General features: G+C 42.0%; 1 protein-coding gene across 2 annotated transcripts; it reads right to left on the bottom strand.

Moving 5' to 3' along the window:
• Positions 1–1,013: 1,013 nt before the first annotated feature.
• Positions 1,014–20,710, bottom strand: LOC135522045 (G protein-activated inward rectifier potassium channel 4-like). Of its 2 annotated transcripts, none has more exons than XM_064947949.1 (5): positions 20,553–20,710; positions 20,275–20,407; positions 10,128–10,275; positions 9,075–9,954; positions 1,014–2,078 (listed from the first exon to the last, which is right to left on the bottom strand). In XM_064947949.1, exons 3-5 carry the CDS (start codon positions 10,215–10,217, stop codon positions 1,717–1,719), a joined length of 1,332 nt encoding a protein of 443 aa, XP_064804021.1. In that variant the 5' UTR covers positions 10,218–10,275; positions 20,275–20,407; positions 20,553–20,710; the 3' UTR covers positions 1,014–1,716. The 2 variants fall into 2 exon arrangements, with proteins under 2 accessions (XP_064804021.1, XP_064804022.1); XM_064947950.1 differs by lacking the exon at positions 1,014–2,078 and adding an exon at positions 4,192–4,961.
• Between the last annotated feature and the right edge of the window lie 376 nt (positions 20,711–21,086).

The following is a 21,086-nucleotide window of genomic DNA, read 5'->3' as shown; positions in this document are numbered from 1 at the left end:
AACGCACGTTCTAATGAACTCGCACACCGAATCAGCGTATTCGTCAATGTTGTTGCCTGACGCAATACGAAACATGTCCCAGTCCACGTGATGGAAGCAGTCTTGGAGTGTGGAATCAGCTTGGTCGGACCAGCGTTGGACAGACCTCAGCGTGGGAGCTTCTTGTTTTAGTTTCTGTCTGTAGGCAGGGATCAGCAAAATGGAGTCGTGATCAGCTTTTCCGAAAGGGGGGCGGGGCAGGGCCTTATATGCGTCGCGGAAGTTAGAATAACAGTGATCCAAGGTTTTGCCAGCCCTGGTGGTGCAATCGATATGCTGATACATTTTAGGGAGTCTTGTTTTCAGATTAGCCTTGTTAAAATCCCCAGCAACAATGAATGCAGCCTCAGGATGTATGGATTCCAGTTTGCAAAGAGTCAAATAAAGTTCGTTCAGAGCCATGGATGTGTCTGCTTGGGGGGGAATATATACGGCTGTGATTATAATCGAAGAGAATTCTCTTGGTAGATAATGCGGTCTACATTTGATTGTGAGGAATTCTAAATCAGGTGAACAGAAGGATTTGAGTTCCCGTATGTTTCTGTGATCACACCACGTCTCGTTAGCCATAAGGCCCCACCACTCGTCTTACCAGAAAGGTGTTTGTTTCTGTCGGCGCGATGCGTGGAGAAACCCGCTGGCTGCACCGCATCCGAGAGCGATCAAGTGAGATGATTAATGACTGATTTATATATGACTGGGTAACAAAATTGGACTGATTATTCATTCCTTCCATCTTTTTCCTCACTTGATCAGGCTTGGAAGGAGTTGGAGAGAGACCCGAGAGGACCAGGTTGCTCTTGTCATGACGTTCTACAGCCAGTAGAGGGAAATCTTCACCAAGGTAAGACTCGATATGGCACAACTTCAGAGTGAATGATCAACCTCTATAAAAACTGTGTGGTCACTGTGGTGTGAATGTAAAAATATACAAAAAAGGCTTCAATCATTTCAATTTCCATGATAAGCGCTCAATTATTTATTAGGTGGTTGCCAACGCCCACTAATAGCAAACCCTTCCAAAATGCCTTGAACGGAATCATTTGTGAAGCCAACAAAATGGTGCAAGAAATCCAAACCATAACTTTAAACAATTAATTCAAAGGCAAAGGCCTTTCAAACTTGGTGATTTAAGATTTGAATACAAGGTCAATATTCATTCACGAAAATGAACACATGTAAGCAAAACGTGTATCAAAATACTTGAAATGAATGGGCATTTGGCCAGGCCTCCTTTAATTCATCCTCTTTCACATTCATTCTTACACACATTGCTCTAGTCTAGTACAAAGTATTCAATCATTTACATACCATTATTTGAAACTTTTAAAATCATATTTACCCAGTTCTTCAAGTTGTTTTAGATCAGAATATTGGCACTAAATGCTGTAATAAAAAAATGATGAGTCTGTGTGAAGACTTACCTTTGGTCCCTCTAATAGTAGTCAAAAACTATAGTATATCGTAGTTTATGTTTGACACTCATCAGTTGATGAAATTTGATATCAAAGCCATTTTGAGACATTGAGTCACTTGCACAAGTACTTCTTGCCTATCTTCATGATGTTGTGGTTTTGAAATCTTACCTCTTGTAGCCTTGTTTCCATGTATGAACTTGTTTTAAACCAGTGAGCAGCATCATCACATGACATGGTTTGTGTTTTCACCAATGCACACTCATTCATGCCCATCATCCATCCTGTTGGCATCTCCATTGCTAATGTTATCCCCCTCTCCATCCCCTAGTTCCTCCACCCCAACCTCTTCCTCCCCTCTGTCTTCCTCCTTCTCTGGACCTGGTGGGGGTGGCTCCAGGACTGGAGGTGGGGACAGGGGAGGTAGGGGGATGGCCTCTCCCTTCTTGGCCAGCTCGGCCAGCTCTCGGGCAGAGCAGGTGGGGGTCGGGGTAGGGTAGGTGTGGTGAAAGGATTCATAGTCCACCTCGTAGAAGCCCTCCTCTAGGGAGAGCACAGGGGTGAAGCGCTCCCCCCACATGACCTCTGAGTCTAGGTAGGAGCTGCGCGCCTGGCATGTCATTCCTGGAGAGAAAAGGGGGGAGGGAGACAGACAATACTGACATGAAATAGAGGATAGGAACTTGAAACGACTGTGTGATTGGGTATAATCTAAATGGTTTTTTTTTTTCAAAGCCCTTGTCATGGAATTATACTAAGACCTGGATCCAAGCTCTGTCGGTGTAATTTGAGGATCTAATTAAGGGTTGCTATGCTTTGTCTTCCTGACTTTAAATGAGCTGTACTCCTTTCATTGAGCAAACATTTTAGCAGAGTTTCCAGGGTTGTACTAAAACAACTGAGACAAGAGAGAAACAGGATCTCACTGGGGAAAAGGAAATAGGCTGACGAGTGGTTCTAATACAGAGATGTGCATCTTCTCTTTCAATCACACGTGTACACACATCAAACACACAGATGCAGAAACACACACACACACACCTTTCTGAATATTTATACGTGGATTGCCTATAAATAGCTTGTGAGTATTTTCATCCTCTGCTCAAGTAAACCGTGAAGAGCCACATCAATTACAGTACATATTATCCACAGGAATGAAGAAACAAACCGACAGACCATGCACAGCCAGCACCAGGGGTATATCAAGGTAGACAGACCAATGTACACACACACACACACACACACACACACACACACACACACACAGATAGATAGATAGATATTGTGCGTGTACTGTGGGATACCTACATACTGTGCCTGCTGATGATTTTTAATATACAATCAACATACCAATTAGCCTATGTATTTTCATGAAGCATCACACCTGGCAACCATCATTACGCACACCTGCACCCATCGTTATGTACACCTGGACTTCATTAGTACCTTGATTAGTTCCCTTTTATTTAGCCCTCAGTAGCCTCAGTCAGTCTTGGTTTTGATTCCCAGTACGCTGCTCTTGTTTTGTATATTGTCATGTTCTTCCTTATTAAACTCACCAACTGCACTTGCTTCCTGACTCCCTGCATCTATGTTGCAGAAGCTCCCATTCTTTAAGCACCTGAGAGATTAACAGCAAACCAGTAAACTCTTTCCTACTTCAGGCAAATCCCACTTCAAGGCCTGATTGGGTTTGATCCCTGAGGGAAAAGAGCAAAACAACAAACTGTTGTCGATAGCTTTAAAAATTCAATAAAGCATTATCTTTTAGTTTGTCCCTTGACTGAACTGTCAATATTGACATGGGATACTGAGGAAAAAACAGCCCTTGCTGTGCGATGGATCAAACGTTCTCCCTCTGTTAAACCAAAGTCTATATATTGAGTAGAATATCAAAAACAAATCTGAAGCAATAACACCCACCCGGTCTGCATCCTCATGAACAAACCCAAAGGTAAATCACCCGCAGTGTGTCTTTGAGCAGTGGTTCAGTTCACTGCCACCGCCCACTCCTGGACCGATAATCCTTGCCAGTGGGAGGGATAGGGTGGGAAATGGAATTGGGTCATTCCATGAAAAGAGTGCCTTTTGTGTCCCATTGATATTTTAAGTAGAAATTGTGCACCAATATTTATTTTTAAAAGTCTGTTATATTAAATTAAGTGCCCTTTAATATAGACCATATGGATAATTCAATAAATGAGATGACTAAAGGCTTGCTTGTCACACCCTGACCTCAGTTATCTTTGTTTTCTTTATTATTTGCTTAGGTCAGGGTGTGACAAGGGTGGTTTGTGTAGTTTTGTATTGTCTCTGGGTTTTTGTATGTTTATGGGGTTTTTCTAGTCTAGGTGTTTTTATGTCTATGGTTGCCTAGATTGGTTCTCAATCAGAGGCAGCTGTTTATCGTTGTCTCTGATTGGGGACCATATTTAGGTAGCCATATTACTTGGCTAGTTTGTGGGTTGTTATTCTATGTTTAATTGCCTGTTTGCACTAGACATATAGCTTCATGGTTCATTTTGTTCAGTGTTTGTTCTTTTAATTACAGCTACCCCCTACTTTTTTCAATTTCCGCCTGAAGACATACCCAAATCTAACTGCCTGTAGCTCAGGCCCAGAACCAAGGATATGCATATTCTTGGTTTCATTTGAAAGAAAACACTCTGAAGTTTGTGTAAATGTGAATTGAATGTAGGAGAATATAACACAATAGATCTGGTTTAGATAATACAATGAAAAAAACTAGTTTTAATTTTTATTGTTGTATCATCATCTTTAAAATGAACAAGACAAAACAAACATTCAGATAGGATGATGAGGACAATTTCAGTGAAAAACATGAGGGCAACAGTACTTGTGCAAAGTTTCAGAATGATAACTTCCAAAATGAGTGTGCTACATGACATTTATCATGAAGTCACCCAGGTGTCCCACACAAGTAGCCCAAATGTACCCAAGTGGCCAAATTGGTGAAGTTATACATTTTGAATGGGGTAACTATATACAAAATACCAAAATGGTATTCTAACACCCCCCCCCAAAAAAAAAAACAAATGGAGAAAAAACATGAACAAATATATATACATTTACAAAATAACACTTTCAATATTTGGAAGACCCTCAGTCCTCTACACAATATTGTGCTGCTGAGGGCCTCCCGGGTGGCGCAGTGGTTAAGGGCGCTGTACTGCAGCGCCAGCTGTGTCACCAGAGACTCTGGGTTCCCGCCTAGGCTCTGTCGTAACCGGCTGCAACCAGGAGGTCCGTGGGGCGATGCACAACATCACCTGCACCACAAACATGTGGTGCAGGTGATGGGGGACTTCATTTTGCAGAGAACACAGCGACGCCTCCATGCTGTGCCCTTTTGGCCCTGAGGCATATCCATGCCTGCAGTAATACATTTGGACAGATGAACACCACTTGTGGCAGGAGCTGGATGAACCAGCTTCAGTGGGGGATGGACACCTTGGCACTGGGGGCACCCATTCGGAGTCAGTGTCACTGTGAAAAAAAATGTTCAGTTAATATAGTTTCACATATGAGCCCTGTATCAACAGGTATAATAAACAGATATATATAGAGGACAGGGAACATAGGGTTGAATATATTATTATAGACCTGCTAGATCTACTGCCTCATTTATATTATGATAGACCAGCTAGATTTACTGTCTATTTTATATTATAACATTTCAGCTAGATCTACTGTCTCTATTATATTATGACAGACCAGCTAGATCTACTGTCTTTATTATATTACAACAGACCAGCTGTATCTACTGTCTCCATTTCACTTTGGCCATTGTTGTGGGCCAGCTCTCCATTTAACAGCCTCAAATAGGCTATTTCATGTGGGGGTGGGGTGGAGCGGCAGACACACGCATCTCAGCCATGCTCCCTCTAATTCACTGTGTGTGTGTGTGTGTGTGTGTATATATATATATATATATACATATACACAAACATAGGCTATGGGTCATAAACATACATACAAACATACCCCCACCCACAATGTATAGCCAACGTGTACTTTACACATTTCATTACATTTTTATATATTGCTACAGCTCTAATTTCAAACAACGGCATTAGCATGAGAAGAACTTACCAGTCCTAAACGATGTCCTGTCCGTTCAAAAAATATTCCTCCATTTGGGAATCGCTAAATGAATCGTCCTCCAACAATCTCTATCTCACTTTCCCGATCAATTTATTCTAAAATTGTGTGTACATCTGTATATCTAGACTTAGATTTAGCTTTCCCTGACTTAGTCGCCATACTGATTGATACATAAACAGCTGAAGATGTGCTTTACCAAAACAATGCTGTGCGTAACATGCGTGGCTCCTGACCCTCTTTATGCCGGAGTTTACTACATGGGTTGGTCTTCCAACACATAAACATTCCATATTGCCGTTTACCTCAGATCATTGGCTATCTACCCAGCTCGAGTTCAAGACGATCAGTGGTCATTGGGTTAAAATACAGTCAATCAACGAAACAGCGGTCATATCATTGGTGCACAATGATGTCATTACTTGTTGTCTTCAAATCGGTTTCTTTCAGTCAATACATCCCGTGAAATGACCCATCACGTTTGGTTGTGTTACAAACAAACCAGTTGATTGCAATGAAACCAAACATGACTAGAAAAGTCACGTTTAGTGTGTGTATTTACATCGAATGTGTCGTCGAAAATGGAATGAGACGGAATTCACGACACAGGCGGTTCACAAAATGTTTTGTGTTAGGCTATAAAAATGGATTTTATCAAACAAAAGACCATTCATTGTGTAACTATGAGCATTGGGATTGCAAACAGAGGAAGATCGCCAAAGGAAAACAATTTACTTTATTGCGATCACCGTATGTTGTCGAATTTAATCCCGCTAACGGGTTCGGTACGCAGAGAGGTTAAAAGATTTATGTATGCTTATCACGCTGCGCCTTGGTCTCCTCATTATGATGACCGTGACATTGCATTTTGACATGTCCCTCTGTCAACCCTATGTCACTTCTAGGAAGATTTTAACCCACTTAATCCCCAAATGTCTCCAAGTTTCACCATCATTGTAAAGACCTAGTTAGTTATATTGTTGCTATGACAAAGTCATTTTTGAAGATTATTATTTATTTCATGTGATTAGTGATTCATTTACGTCTGTCCCGCATTTTAAGGTCAACCCTGTTAAGTGAACTGAACTCTCGTTTTAATATGGTGAAACTAATCATTTCTAACAGAAACATTGAACATCTAATAGTCAAATCCTAGAGTAAAAGCAGGTGAGCTGGTTCTAATCTTTTTGGCCATTTTCTGGTGTTTTGTGGTGGAAAACTAAAAGGGTCAAACATAACACGTCAACCGTAGATAGACAGGCTAGAAATGTTTTAACAAATACTTTTTGGGGGGAAGCTTGCATTCAATTGCCACTCCCTGATGCACACAACAAGCTTCCATTCTCCCTGTCACAAGGGTATTTATGGCTGATTTAAGAAGAAATTGACAACCCTGTTACGTTAAACCCTGTTACTTTATTTGGCACTTAATAGGCACTTACTATCTATCTATGTATCTATCTATATTTTTTTATCCTCTTGAAATGCAAAAACAAGTTTTTTATTAAGTTGATCATGTGCTCTTTATGTGGGTGAAATCAAACGTTTCTTTTGTCCAATTTACACTTCACAAAAGGCACAAAATTGTTGGAACGACCCAATTCAATCACCATTTCGACCAGAATTCCCTCAACGTCTTCTACTCATTTAATTTTCCAGAGGCGGTGCTATTGACAGGTCTGGGATTCTCCCACAAACACACAGACGGGCTTCCGTGGAGTCCCTTCCGCTTCTCACAGCAGCCAGAAGACCCTAATAGAGGATATTAGTGTCATGACGTTGGCCTGGGGGGTAGGTTTATGGCAGTCATAAATACCTCTTCCCCCCTTTTTCCTCTCTCTACCCTACTGAGGTTACATTTGCAAAACACTTGGTTAACATAGAGATTCTGGGAACATCATAAGGTGGGGGGAAGTGAACTATATTCTGACAATCCAATCAATTGAACATATACAGTGTTACTTAATGAATATGATGTCAGTTCGGTTGTCATCTGAGACATTCTCATCAATGATAAGATGACATAAACTCTACAGTAGAAAGTCTACACATCAGAGTTATCGGATTCACATGGAATTGTTCAATTTAAATGTTTGAATATAAAATTATTTGTGATGGGATGAAATGTGATTTTAGCTTCTAAAATGTGAGATTTGGGTTTTCATAAGATAGGGCTCTGCTCAATCAGTGGCCCGCCCCTGTGAAGGGACATGGGCTATAAAACTTTTCAAACACGCCCTCCTCTCCCTTCCTATATAAGCCATTGACGACAATATAACTTCCTGTTCCGAGGACGAAGGTCCTATGTCAGAATGGTTCAGATAATAACTACAGAACGAAGCCAACATCAGCGTGAGCTTTGGTTGCGAATGGTATGAACTTTGAACTCTTATTCACTACAGAAGTGATACCTCCTAGCTGTTGAGTTAGCAACAGCAAATGCAATCGCAGGTTAGGAAGGAACAGACAAAGTATCCCATCTACCACACAACAACGTTACTACAGTGTATGCAATTGACAACCAGAGACATTCTTCAAAGGACTCAGTTGGGCAACACGGCCTTCCATCTACCACCAACCTAATGAAGCGCATGGGCGGTAATTTAGAATGCATTAGATACTGTATTTATGATAGCACATCTTCGTCTTTGTTCCTCAGTCTTCCCGCTCCTTCACTCAAACCCAGCCCCTTTTCTTTTGTGTAACAAGCTGTCATATCTGTTCCGCCAGCTAGGGCTTTATGATGTAATTTGTAATCAAGTTATGATTTAATTATTTGTATGTGTAATTCTGTGTGATTAGTTAGGTATTTAGTAAATAAATGATTAAACCCAATTTTGTAATGCTGATTCAACTTGTTAGCCAGGGTTCGTACAGATAACTAAGAATTTACAACTTTCAGATGAGACTGAATTAAGATGACGATTGATATTGACTGCTATTGATGTAAAATATTACTAGGTCTTTAAGAGTTTATTTGGAAGATAACAGCTCTATAACTATTATTTTGTGGTGCCCAACTCTCTAGTTAATTACATTTACATGATTAGCTCAATCAGGTGATATCAATTATGGAGAAATTATTTTATAGAATAGCATGTCATATCACTTAATCCGGCATAGCCAAAGACACGACATTAGCGTACAGGACAATGTTGTGGCCATTTAGGACAGTGTAATTGCAGTCCTTGTCAAATGCATTCACAGCCAACGTTAATTGGTGATACCCTGCAAGTCTCGAGTGATTCCTTGACGACTGCATCCTCTTCATCCCACCAAGTGAATGAATGCTTATAAACAATGTCACACAAACCTGCATTAGATTCTCATATTATACGTTAAAGTACCTGTACTTATAGTGTTATTAATGTCATTTTAATAATCATTTTCTACATGATTATGATTACAATAAAAATCTCACAAGGTAGAAGTTTGTCGGCACAGATCTAGGATCATCTTATTCTCCCTAGGTCCGAACCTTAAATTAGATGAACCCACCTGTGGCTTCCACCATGCCCTCCAGGATGACCACTACCTCAAACTCCTCTCTCTCCAGCTGTTCCTGTGAGATCTCCCAGAAGGGACTGCCCTCGTTGAACTCATGACAGATGATGAGTGGCGACACCAGGAAGAGCCTGTCGTCCCCCGTATCGAAGCCCACATTGATATCCATCTGATTGAGAGGGATAAACTCCCCTTCCTTGGTCTGCTTGGAGCGGATCAGCTTGGCCCGGATGGAGGCCTCCACGATGTGTGAGTTCCTTAGGTCTCCGACCCTGAACATCAGACACAGCTTGCTGTCCCTCACAGAGATCACCGCCTTGTGGGAGAACATGAGAGTCTCGGCTCGCTTCTTTGGCTGGGAGATCTTGACGAACATGCATCCCACCATGAAGGCATTGACAATGGAGCCCAGGATGGCCTGGACTAAAAGCAGGAGAATCCCCTCTGGACATTTATCAGTGATGACCCGGTAGCCGTAGCCGATGGTGGTCTCCGTCTCGATGGAGAAGAGAAAGGCGGAGACGAAGCCGTTGAGGTTGTTGACGCAGGGGATCCAGTCTCCATCGTCGGTGTGGTCCAGGTCTCCGCGGATGTAGGCGATGAGCCACCAGATGAGACCGAAGAATACCCAGGTGGTTGTGTAGACCAGGGTGAACACCAGCAGGTTAAAGCGCCACTTCAGGTCCACCAGGGTAGTGAAGATGTCTGTCATGTAGCGGTATTTCTCACGCACGTTGCCGTGATGCACGTTGCACTTGCCGTCCTTCTCCACGTAGCGCTGGCGCCGTTTCCTCAGGGTATGTCCTGAACGGTTGAAACCTTTACAGCCCCCACCTTGCCTGCCACCCACCACCATGGTCCGGTCTGTGGGCACCTGTGTGTTGTTCATGTGAAAGAAAGAAAGAAAGAAAGAAAGAAAGAACGAAAGAACGAAAGAAAGAAAGAAAGAAAGAAAGAAAGAAAGAAAAAAGAAGAGGGTTAATGACTGTGTGATTTAACAAAGTAAGTTATTGCTAAATTGATACATTCCATCAAAACTTCCATCACCTTGTTTTTGGGTGTATCCCATCTTGGTTTTGACAGCTTTTGGTCCTGTTTCTCCACATCCTGTCCAAAACGCCTTTTGAAGCAATTCATGGCCTCAAAGCTTTGGGCCACAGTCGCTGTTTCTGGCCCCAAACAGTACACTTTCTAGCTGGAAAACATAAAAGCATATTTACATGAAAGATGATTAAAATTCCACTGTGTAGCGGACTAGCGACAAACCTGTGACATTTCATATCAAACTGAAATGAGGTGTGGTGGTTTTTTAGTAATACATCATAAAATATAGAAGAGCCAACGCAAGCTTTTATGAACAGCTCTCCAGATCAACTCATTATTGCTGTTCACCTCTGTCAGCCTGGGCAGGCGAGGTTCAGAGACATGGTTCATTTCTGTCATTGATCGGCGACAGCAGACACCCTCAAGCCAAACAGAGAACACGCCAGTATTTCATTATGCTCAGAACAACTTCACAGTGTTAAATCCCACCTTCCCACATACACACTGGGGCATAAAACACTGGGACACACACACACACACACAAACACACACATACACCATGACCCTCTCTATTTCACAGCTAACTACATGACTCCTGGCTCACTTTAGAAAGGATAAAGTGAAACCCTTTTAAGTGATCTGCCTCATTATGCCTTTTGTCATCCTTCCAAATCGCTCCAGTCAATCCAGATCTATCCACCACCGCGGTGTGTGACTTGCAAGATTCTAAAGATGAGATCGACTGAACTTCAGATGGGTCGCAGACTACTGGAGCTGTAGATTGCATGATCATCAGCCTGAGACAAATCTCAGTTAGTTGCACTGCAACTTGCAATGTCTGCCACCAGCAAAACAAAACAACTCAGCTTCCTCATTTGTCGTTATGTAGATTCCAGAGCTGATTATTGGTATCTAAAGGCAGTATAGCAGGTATAATGTGAGAGGGAGTGAGCTTAAGGATTACTCAGTCCAAGGATACTGCTCCATGGCCATCTGTTCCTTTGTATTGACAGAAGTTGCTGATGTGAGCTGCTGGGATCAAAGCTCCTTGTTCCAGTCTCCCATGGTAAGTGTGGGGGGCAGGGGAGGGGACAGGGCAGGGCAGGGCAGAAAGCCACACTCTCCAGACGTGTCCCCCTGCTTAAGCCAGTACATGTCCAGGCCCGTCTGAAGTTTGCTAGAGAGCATTTGGATTATCCAGAAGAAGATTGGGAGAATGTCATATGGTCAGATGAAACCAAAATATAACTTTTTGGTAAAAACTCAACTCGTCGTGTTTGGAGGACAAAGAATGCTGAGTTGCATCCAAAGAACACCATACCTACTGTGAAGCATGGGGGTGGAAACATCATGCTTTGGGGCTGTTTTTCTGCAAAGGGACCAGGATGGCTGATCCGTGTAAAGGAAAGAATGAAAGGGGCCATGTATCGTGAGATTTTGAGTGAAAACCTCCTTCCATCAGCAAGGGCATTGAAGATGAATCGTGGCTGGGTCTTTCAGCATGACAATGATCCCAAACACACCGCCCGGGCAACGAAGGAGTGGCTTCGTAAGAAGCATTTCAAGGTCTTGGAGTGGCCTAGCCAGTCTCCAGATCTCAACCCCATAGAAAATATTTGGAGGGAGTTGAAAGTCCGTGTTGCCCAGCAACAGCCCCAAAACATCGCTGCTCTAGAGGAGATCTGCATGGAGGAATGGGCCAAAATACCAGCAAGAGTGTGAAAACCTTGTGAAGACTTACAGAAAACGTTTGACCTCTGTCATTGCCAACAAAGGGTATGTAACAAAGTATTGAGATAAACATTTGTTATTGACCAAGTACTTATTTTCCACCATAATTTGAAAATAAATTGATTAAAAATCCTACAATGTGATTTTCTGGATTTTTTTAAAAATTTTGTCTGTCATAGTTGAAGTATAACTTGCACAATTGGTGGCTGACTAAATACTTTTTTGCCCCACTGTATAATGGACAAATAATTCATCATTACCAACACCACCTACTCTCAGCATATTTCTCTAATGACCCCTACCTAACAGCAGATTTTCATTAAGTCCCTGGTTTTAGATGTTGAGATGAAAACATTCTCTGCCACACACACACACCTGATTAAACTTCTTTGAAGTCATACGCTTAAAACGATCAGCCTCCATTCCCCATGCTCTGTCCAGTGGTAAAACACTGGCAGTAGGTGTGGGTGTGATGAGGAGTTGCCTGTTAGTCAGCAGCAAATGTGTGAAAGCTGAAAGCCATATTAATAATGCAGGTCTCTGTGGGGTACGTGGGGGGAGGACAGGCAGAGACAGACGGAACACGCTGGGAGGCCACAAATCAGCCACTGATCCATCTAGAGGTGGGCCCGCCTGACGAGAGAAGATTAAAGAGACAAGGGGACAACATGCTGCATACATGTATGACTGGGATGAGAGACATTAGCCAAGGACTGGCAGGGGACGGAGAGCAAGGGAATGAGGGAGGGGGACAAGTAAACAAACAGGGAGAAGGAAGTAGATAAAGAGATATAGGAAAGGGAAAAGAGAAACAAATGAGGAGTGAAAATGAGAAGGAAAGAGAGGGACAGAGTAAGGTGTAGCATTGGACAGGGCAAAAGGCAAGGGTGGCAGAGTAGATTGGCGAGCAGATCGGTCAAGTAGAGGGTTTCAGGGAGGGAGATAACGAGAGAGACAGTAAAGAATAGTTTAATAGGGACTGAAAGAGAGAGATGGAGAGAAGGGGTTCATGGTTAGAAAGGAAATGACAGGTGTGGTTGGAAAGAGGAGAAGCTAGAGGGAAGATGGTGACTGGTGGAGAGGCTGGAATAGCCAGGTGTTAGGTGAATCGGTGAGTGTTAGGTCTAGTGTTGACACCAGTACCACTACTGCCAGTAGCAGTAGCAGTGGCCATGTCTGTGTGTGTTTTCACAGGCTTCTCTCCAAGTTTTCCTTCTGACCACAGCATTTTCCCTAGAGGCTCAGTCAACCAACATGGCTTCATCCTAAAGACAGGACTGACCCCAGTGCAGAGCAGCCAGGCAGCATCTGCTTCCTCAGCACAGCTCCACTGGCACAGCATGTTACAGTGCCAATGCCACCCAGAATAAAGAATAGTTCTGTCAGGGATAAGGGATGGAGGCCAGCCTGTTGGAATGAAATGTCATGTCAGCAGTATGAGAAAAAGATGGCCTCATTTTCTGTGTCGCCTTTGTGAGAATCTTGTCGTGAGCACCAGTGATTCTCTACTTTTTTCTTCTTATTTTCTCACTCCATGTATCACTCTCCCCTGCTCCTTCGTCTCTTTCCCTAGTCACTTTTCTCATTTCATCTGGGTTCCCATTTTGGCTCAGGATGATGAGGGTATAATGGCTTCATTGAAGTGTAATGCTTTATAATGAAATGACCTGTCCAGTACAAACTGAAAGCCACAGGTAGACAGTGAGACAGACAGACTTGCCAGGACAGAGAGAGGATGCTTGAGCTCCCCTCAGCCATTAAATTACATATCCAAAGAGAACAGTGGTTGGGAGAAAGAATGAGTAGACGGAATTTAAGATTCCTGCAAGAAAGAAGAAGTGAAAAGAATGAGAATGGAGTGGGGGTAAAAGGAAGTGGGCGAGGCTGAAACGAGAGCCAGGCAGACTCACTGCATTCCCACTTCACACTGTAGTCTACACACTATCTTTAATGAAGGGCTTTGTACCACACTTAAACACTCTGCCCTTGAGAGAACTTCATCTTAGGGGGGCAGAGAATGAGTTGTAACTGCTATTTTTTATTTTTAAACAGCTTGTGTAGATATGAGCATAATCATTTACATGGCTAGATATGATCTTAAATGTCTAATGCAACCGTGGCTATCTTAATATCAAATCATTTCTGGGTTGAAATTAAGTTCCTTACTGTAATTGTTTCCAATTAAAATGGTAAAAATAAACAAAATAGACTCTTAGCGAAGAGCAATTTCCCAAGCAAAAATGTTACTAAGACTGGTCTGTGTGGAAAGGGGAAAACTGAAAACTAGCTCTTATTGGTAGAGAGGTTTTGAAATCTCTTTCTTATTGGTCTCCTTTTCACCTCATTTAACACCTGATTTACTTAGCAAGAGGCACATCTCAATAGGTGGCCCAGGTAAGTCATTACACAGCCCAAGTGTGTGTCTGTGTGGGGGGGGCTTGCCTCTTTTGTTTTCTATTGCTACTCTATTGTTCCTCAAGCAAGAGGGAAGACCGATGACAGCACAGAGTCCCAGTCGACCAACTCCTTGAATGTCCTACTCCTTGAAGTTTGCAGTTCATTCCAAAAAACATTATATTGCTTCTAACATTTTGTTTTACCCCTTAGTGTATGTACTTTACAGTATTTATACTTGAGACTTTTCAACAGTTAAAGTTAGCTGAAGGACGTGTTTAACTCATTTAAAATCAAATCCAATTTTATTTGTCACATGCTCTGAACACAACAGGTGAAATGCTTACTTTACAAGCCCTTAACCAACAACTCAGTTTAAAAAAAAAAAAAATTTTTTAAGAAAATATTTAATAAATAAACTAAAGTTAACAAAAAATAAAAATAACAATAATGAGGCTATATACAGTGGTTACCGGTGCCATGTCAATGTGCGGGGGCACAGGTTAGTCAAGGAAATTGTACATGTAGGTAGGGGTAAAGTGATAATAGACATAAAGTAGCAGTAGTGTAAAATGAAAATAGTCCAGGTGGCCATTTTATTAACTTTTCAGCAGTCTTATGGCTTGGGGGTAGAAGCTGTTATGAGCCTTTTGGACCTAGACTTGACCCTCCAGTACCGCTTGCCATACTTTTTAAAAATGTAACCTTTATTTAACTAGGCAAGACAGTTACGAACAAATTCTTATTTACAATGTCGGCCTACTCCGGCCACACCCAGACGATGCCGGGCCAATTGTGCGCTGCCCTATGGGACTCCCAATCACAGTCGGATGTGATGCAGCCTGGATTCAAACCAGGGGCTGCAGTTATGCCTCTTGCACTGAGATGCAGTACCATAGACTGCTTCGCAACTCTATGACTTGGGTGACTGCAGTCTTTGACAATATTTTGGGCCATCCTCTGACACCACCTAGTGTAGAGGTCCTGGATGGCAGGACATTTGGCCCCAGTGATGTACTGGGCTGTACGCACTACCCTCTGTAGCGCCTTATGGTTGGATGCCGAGCAGTTGCCATACAAGGCGGTGATGCAACCAGTCAGGATGCTCTCAATGGTGCAGCTGTAGAACGTTTTGTGGATCTGGGGATCAGACTCCTGAGGGGGAAAAGTCATCGTCGTGCCCTCTCCACTACTTTTTTTGGTGTGTTTGGACCATGATAGTTTGTTGGTGATGTGGACACCAAGGAACTTGAAACTCTTGACCCGCTCCCCTACAGCACCATCGATGTGAATGGGGGCGTGCTCGGCCCTCCTTTTCCTGTGGTCCACAATCATCTCCTGTGTCTTGCTCATGTTGAGGGAGAGGTTGTTGTCCTTGCACCACACTGCCGGCAAGGTCTCTGACCTTCCTATAGACTGTCTCATCGTTGTCGGTGATCAGGCCTACAACCATTGTGTCGTCAGCAAACTTAATGATGGTGTTGGAGTTGTGCTTGGCCATACAGTCGTGGGTGAACAGGGTGTAGAGGAGGGGATTAACTTCCCGACTAATGTCTTGAGATGTTGCTTCAATATATCTATATAATTTTCCTCCCTCATGATGCCTTCTATTTTGTGAAGTGCACCAGTCCCTCCTGCAGCAAAGCACCCCCACAACATGATGCTGCCACCCCTGTGCTTCATGGTTGGGATGGTGTAGATATATTGGGTGCAACATCTCAAGACATCAGTCAGGAAGTTAAAGCTTGGTTGCAAATGGGTCTTCCAAATGGACAATGACCCCAAGCATACTTCCAAAGTTGTGGCAAAATGGCTTATGGACAGCAAAGTCAAGCTATTGCAGTGGCCATCACAAACTCTGACCTCAATCCCATAGAAAATTTGTGGGCAGAACTGAAAAGGCGTGTGCGAGCAAGGAGGCCTACAAACCTGACTCAGTTACACCAGATCTGTCAGGAGGAATGGGCCAAAGTTCACCCAATTTATTGTGGGAAGCTTGTGGAAGGCTACCTGAAATGTTTGACCCAAGTTAAACAATTTAAAGGCAATGCTACCAAATACTAATTGAGTGTATGTAAACTTCTGACCCACTGGGAATGTGATGAAAGAAATAAAAGCTGAAATAAATCATTCTCTCTACTATTATTCTGACATTTCACATTCTTAAAATAGAGTGGTGATCCTAACTGGCCTAAGACAGGGAATTTTTACTAGGATTAAATGTCATGAATTGTGAAAAACTGAGTTTCAATGTACATGGCTACGGTGTCTGTAAACTTCCGACTTCAACTGTAGGTTGCCTGTAAACTGTGAGTGTTACTGGTGGAGCTTGTCTGAGCTGTTTCCATTCCATGCCATCATTCTAACTGTCTGTGTAATGCTACAGATAAAATGAAACACTATTAGATGTAGAAATCAAATAAACTTCCTCCGCACACAGAATACAAATTGACAGAATTAAATGGTGTCAACTTATTTGCTCTTCGCCACGATTGTGTCATAAACCACTTTTGATTTTAATTTGAGAGCAATTTGAAAGTGAAAAGGACAACTCAATACGTGATCCTATGCTCCGCCAATGCACAGTACTCTGCTGAGTGCTGAGTGGCTGAGCATGAGCAGTATGCCAGAACAGCACCTCTGTATTCTTAATCAAATCACTGTCATTGCCAACACCCGTAGTCCTTAATATTCTCCCAATCGCTCTCCCTCACTGCCTCATTTCCAGCCCAATGAACTAAAATAGACAAGTTCAGGCAGATGAGGCATACAAGCAAACCCTTTAATTTATCTTTGGGAAATAGAAAGCCACTCAGTGATAGGTTGACTGATGATGGGATAAGGAGGTGGGAGAGAGAGAATGTTTTAAACCTTGAATGGAACAAATGTTCTCTATGTGAACCGTATAGGTTAAGTTTAGAATCACAAAAAATGTATGTAGAGATTTGTAACTAACAACATCAATGGAAAGTAAATATGAAAAATGCATAATGTGGTTACGGCTGTTGGTGAACTGAACAATGTGAATGAGGAGCGTTGTTGCAGCATCATGTCCAAAGCCAAACCTGGCAGGCTGACATGGTAATAGTCAGAGGCTTCATGCCCATAGCGGACACAGTGAATACTAGGCCCTCAGATCACATTCCTTTCAATCTTTCAACCAGATTTTAGCAGAGAAGCATATTTAGTTTCTTTAAAAAATAACCCCCAGTCTGGCAGATACAGCTTAAGAGGTATGCTTAGATATGCATGAAAATAAACATACATTTTGAATAGAATTAAGCATAATGATGATGGCTCTAGATTGCAGGAAAATGGCTGGTTTTGGTGTTTGAAAAATGAAAAATTATCCAACTAGTGTTAACATAATAATATAAACCAAATAGTTTGGCTCCTGGATGCTGATTGGCTGAAAGTGGTATGACAATTTTATTTTACTGTTCTAATAACGTTGATTACCAGTTTCTAATAGAGATAAGGCACCTCGGGGGTTTGTGGTATATGGCAACTCCGTGTTGCGTTGTGCATAAGAACAGCCCTTAGCCATGGTATATTGGCCATATACCACACCCCTTCATGCCTTATTGCTTAATTGTACCATGACATTGTTGAATACTTGTTTCTGATTGGCTTGATGGGCATTCTAGAGCGTGCATTATTTCCCTATAACGCACAGTATATTTGCACGGTAAAATTAAATGGCTATAGTTAATTCTTACATGTTCCATGTTTGAGCTGCTTTTGAAAGCAAAGGTTGAAACGAAAACATTATTGGCATTGTTGAAATGGATTTTCATAATGGCAAGCCAGGACTGATGTTTTGGTTAGCTAAACTAGCAAGTCTGTTTGTTTGGTTACCACGGCAACTACTGTAGCTATCTAGTAAACTTGCTAGCTACTTCAGTGGGTGTTAAACACATTTCTATCAGCAAATGAACACATTTATAGCAGCAAATATGTTAAATTATAGCCATGGTATAAAAGGGATAATCAACTCAGGGCGCTATACGTTCTCTGGGAAATAACGCAGCTCCATACAAGGTTCCAGTCTGCTAGCGCGTCGTGATTTTTGGAACACACTTTCCACATCCTTCATTATTTTCCATAGAACGCCCCTCAATTGATTATCCCTTAGGTGTAGGCATGCATGCCAAGTAATTAAATTAAATCAGCAAAGAGAATACAAATCACAATGCTGGAAAACATAGACACACAAACAATGATTGAAAATGAATACATTCCTAGAATTAAACAGAGGCTATTTCTACACGGCTATTTCTACGACGAAATGGACTTGAAGAAACAACAGTACTGTGATGAAACAGCAGGGAGCAGATCTTGAACCCTCGACCTTCTAGCCCGAGGTCCGGCGCGCAATCGACTGTGCCGCAAAAGTATGCTCATGCGGCAGAGTCGATTTCCGCGCTTATAAACCCAGGGTCGTTACAGTACTTAACATTTTCAGAGCTTATATATAATTCTTGAGAGTTTCCTAATGCGTGTTAGCTGAAAGTCCTTGATATAATTATTCAACACACATTCACGTTTGGAATATCATATTTTATTAACTTAAACTGTATATTGAACTTAGTGAAAACATACTGAAAATATGTTCTCGCAATATGCTCAAGGGTAATTTCATCAAAAGCTACTCATAATACACCAAGGCTTTAAATTCAACCCATTACAAAGCCTTGGTAGATGAATACCCCACTGACCTTAGGGTCATCTTCAGAGCCATGAATAGTGGTTAAGCTGGGTAGGCAGTGTAACCATTTAGCAATTCCCAGTCATATTTAATATTCAAGAACAAATCTAAACTATTCCATCTGACGCCCATATATCCTATTCCGATGGTTCCATGATATCCACTTCGCTGTCATCAAATCTGAAGCATGTCAATTGCTCTTGAGCAGCCATGCCTTCCTTTTAGAATTTCAAGAATATTTTATGTAAAAAATATAACCAATTTGACAACGTGTGAATAGTTAGAGAAAATATCTTATTCTAAACATCCTTGACATGGATAACAGAATGTGTTGAACACACAGCGCACAGGGCATAGTCGCAGTTGACTGTTAGTTCTGGAACTATTATTTATTCAGAACGTGAATCGTTGATGACGAACAGCAGCAAGGCGCAATTAAAACAAAGCGCATTAATAATGGGGTAAGAAATAATACAGGAACATTTCACATGATGTGCAGGAAGGAAGAGTAGGGCTGTTTTAAATTGTAGTTTACACTTGGGTACCGGGTAGGCTAAAGAATTGGACGAACTGTCAAAATCCTAGGCGAGCGTGAAATGCGTTGGAGCATAAGAAGAACACGTGGGCACGTTTTCACTCACTTGCTGAAAAACAACATGAAACAGGGCGATAACGCAACACACTAAAAACTGCCGAGAGAATAAAAAAGAGGGGAGAAGTGAGAGCGGGGAAGAGACTGAAAGAAATAGCGTAGATAAATTGGGGATGGATGGATGGGGATAGAAAATAAATACAGTATAAATTAACAATGTATTACAATGTTTTAAATTGTTAATTGGCGTCAACAATGTATCAGTAATTAGTCAACTTTTATACCCAAATTAAGTAGATTACTTTCAGAAATCATTTGTTCATTTTTTTTTATGCTAGGCTTCTAGTTGCCTACTAGTTACTGTTGAAATGCATGCCTTTTAAGAGCCTAATTGATTGACAAGGCTAGGTTAGCTCACATTACCCGCTGGTTTTTAATTAGAACCACAACAAATGGAAACCTCAATAAACGAAGTTGTCCGCATGTTGACTTCACTAGTTTAATAGACACATAGCCTAACAACCCAGCATCATATAGGTTACGCAAAACTGAAGCAAATTAAGTTTGCCCCCCTGACAGACTCCGACCATACATGAACCCAGTTTGGTTGTCTAATAGCCTTGTCTGTTCAGTCATATAGGCTACCACGGACATATATACAGCATTGTCAGGGTTACTAATGTATTAAGCATTTAATAATTATGGTAGTTAATAAAATACCTCACCTCGGTTCTACAACAGTGCTTGGTTCGACACGTCTGCACGAGCTCTGACCAGTACCTGTCAAAGGTAGGTTACATCAAACACGACCACCGAGCGCGCCGCCAGTGCGTGTCCACATATCAACACATCGTATTCCTGTAATTTGAAAGAAAACTGCATTAATTAAAATAATAAGTTGCATTTACTATCAATATAGTATTTTGGAATTAACACGTCTGGTTATATTGGCTTGGTGGTTATCCATGAGTGGCAAGGCATCCTCTGTTTGCGCTGTGCTTACCTTCTTTCCGAACTGGATTTGAGAGTCCCATGATCGCTGCCATAGCAGATCAGGTGGCGGATTCAAAGCTGTAAGTAAGACCACAGTAAACTGTCACTTTTTTGTTCCTCTTGTAGACCACCCCGGTCTCACAGACTGGACGTAACAGCCAGCTGTAGTCTACAGTTCATAGTGCGCGAAGGAACGGACTAGGCTTGCCACTCCTACTGTACGCGTAATGCAAAAATCCCCTCCCCCTCATCCGCCCCCTGTACTTTGCAGACCGCTAGGCTTTTCTCATTATGTGCGATCTAATATATGGGTTTCCGTGCTGTGCTTAGTGCTCAGCGCTAGACCTCTATTGTGGAGTGGCAATCATCTTGGTATGATAACATTACTATTCGGCTTTGACTGCCCTCTGCGCGGTGGCATCAGTAGTCCCATTTGACCCGGTACAAACCATCCCCTCTCATCTACCGTTCATTAAGAGTGATCATTTTTTTCTCAGCGGGAATGCTAAGATTGCCTGCTGAAAAATGGTAGACTATAAGAAAT

This window comes from Oncorhynchus masou, chromosome 30, assembly GCF_036934945.1.
Source record: "Oncorhynchus masou masou isolate Uvic2021 chromosome 30, UVic_Omas_1.1, whole genome shotgun sequence".
Classification (NCBI taxonomy): Eukaryota; Metazoa; Chordata; class Actinopteri; order Salmoniformes; family Salmonidae; genus Oncorhynchus; species Oncorhynchus masou.
The sequence above is the reverse complement of the archived record's forward strand: the minus strand, read 5'-3'. Positions and strand labels throughout refer to the sequence as shown.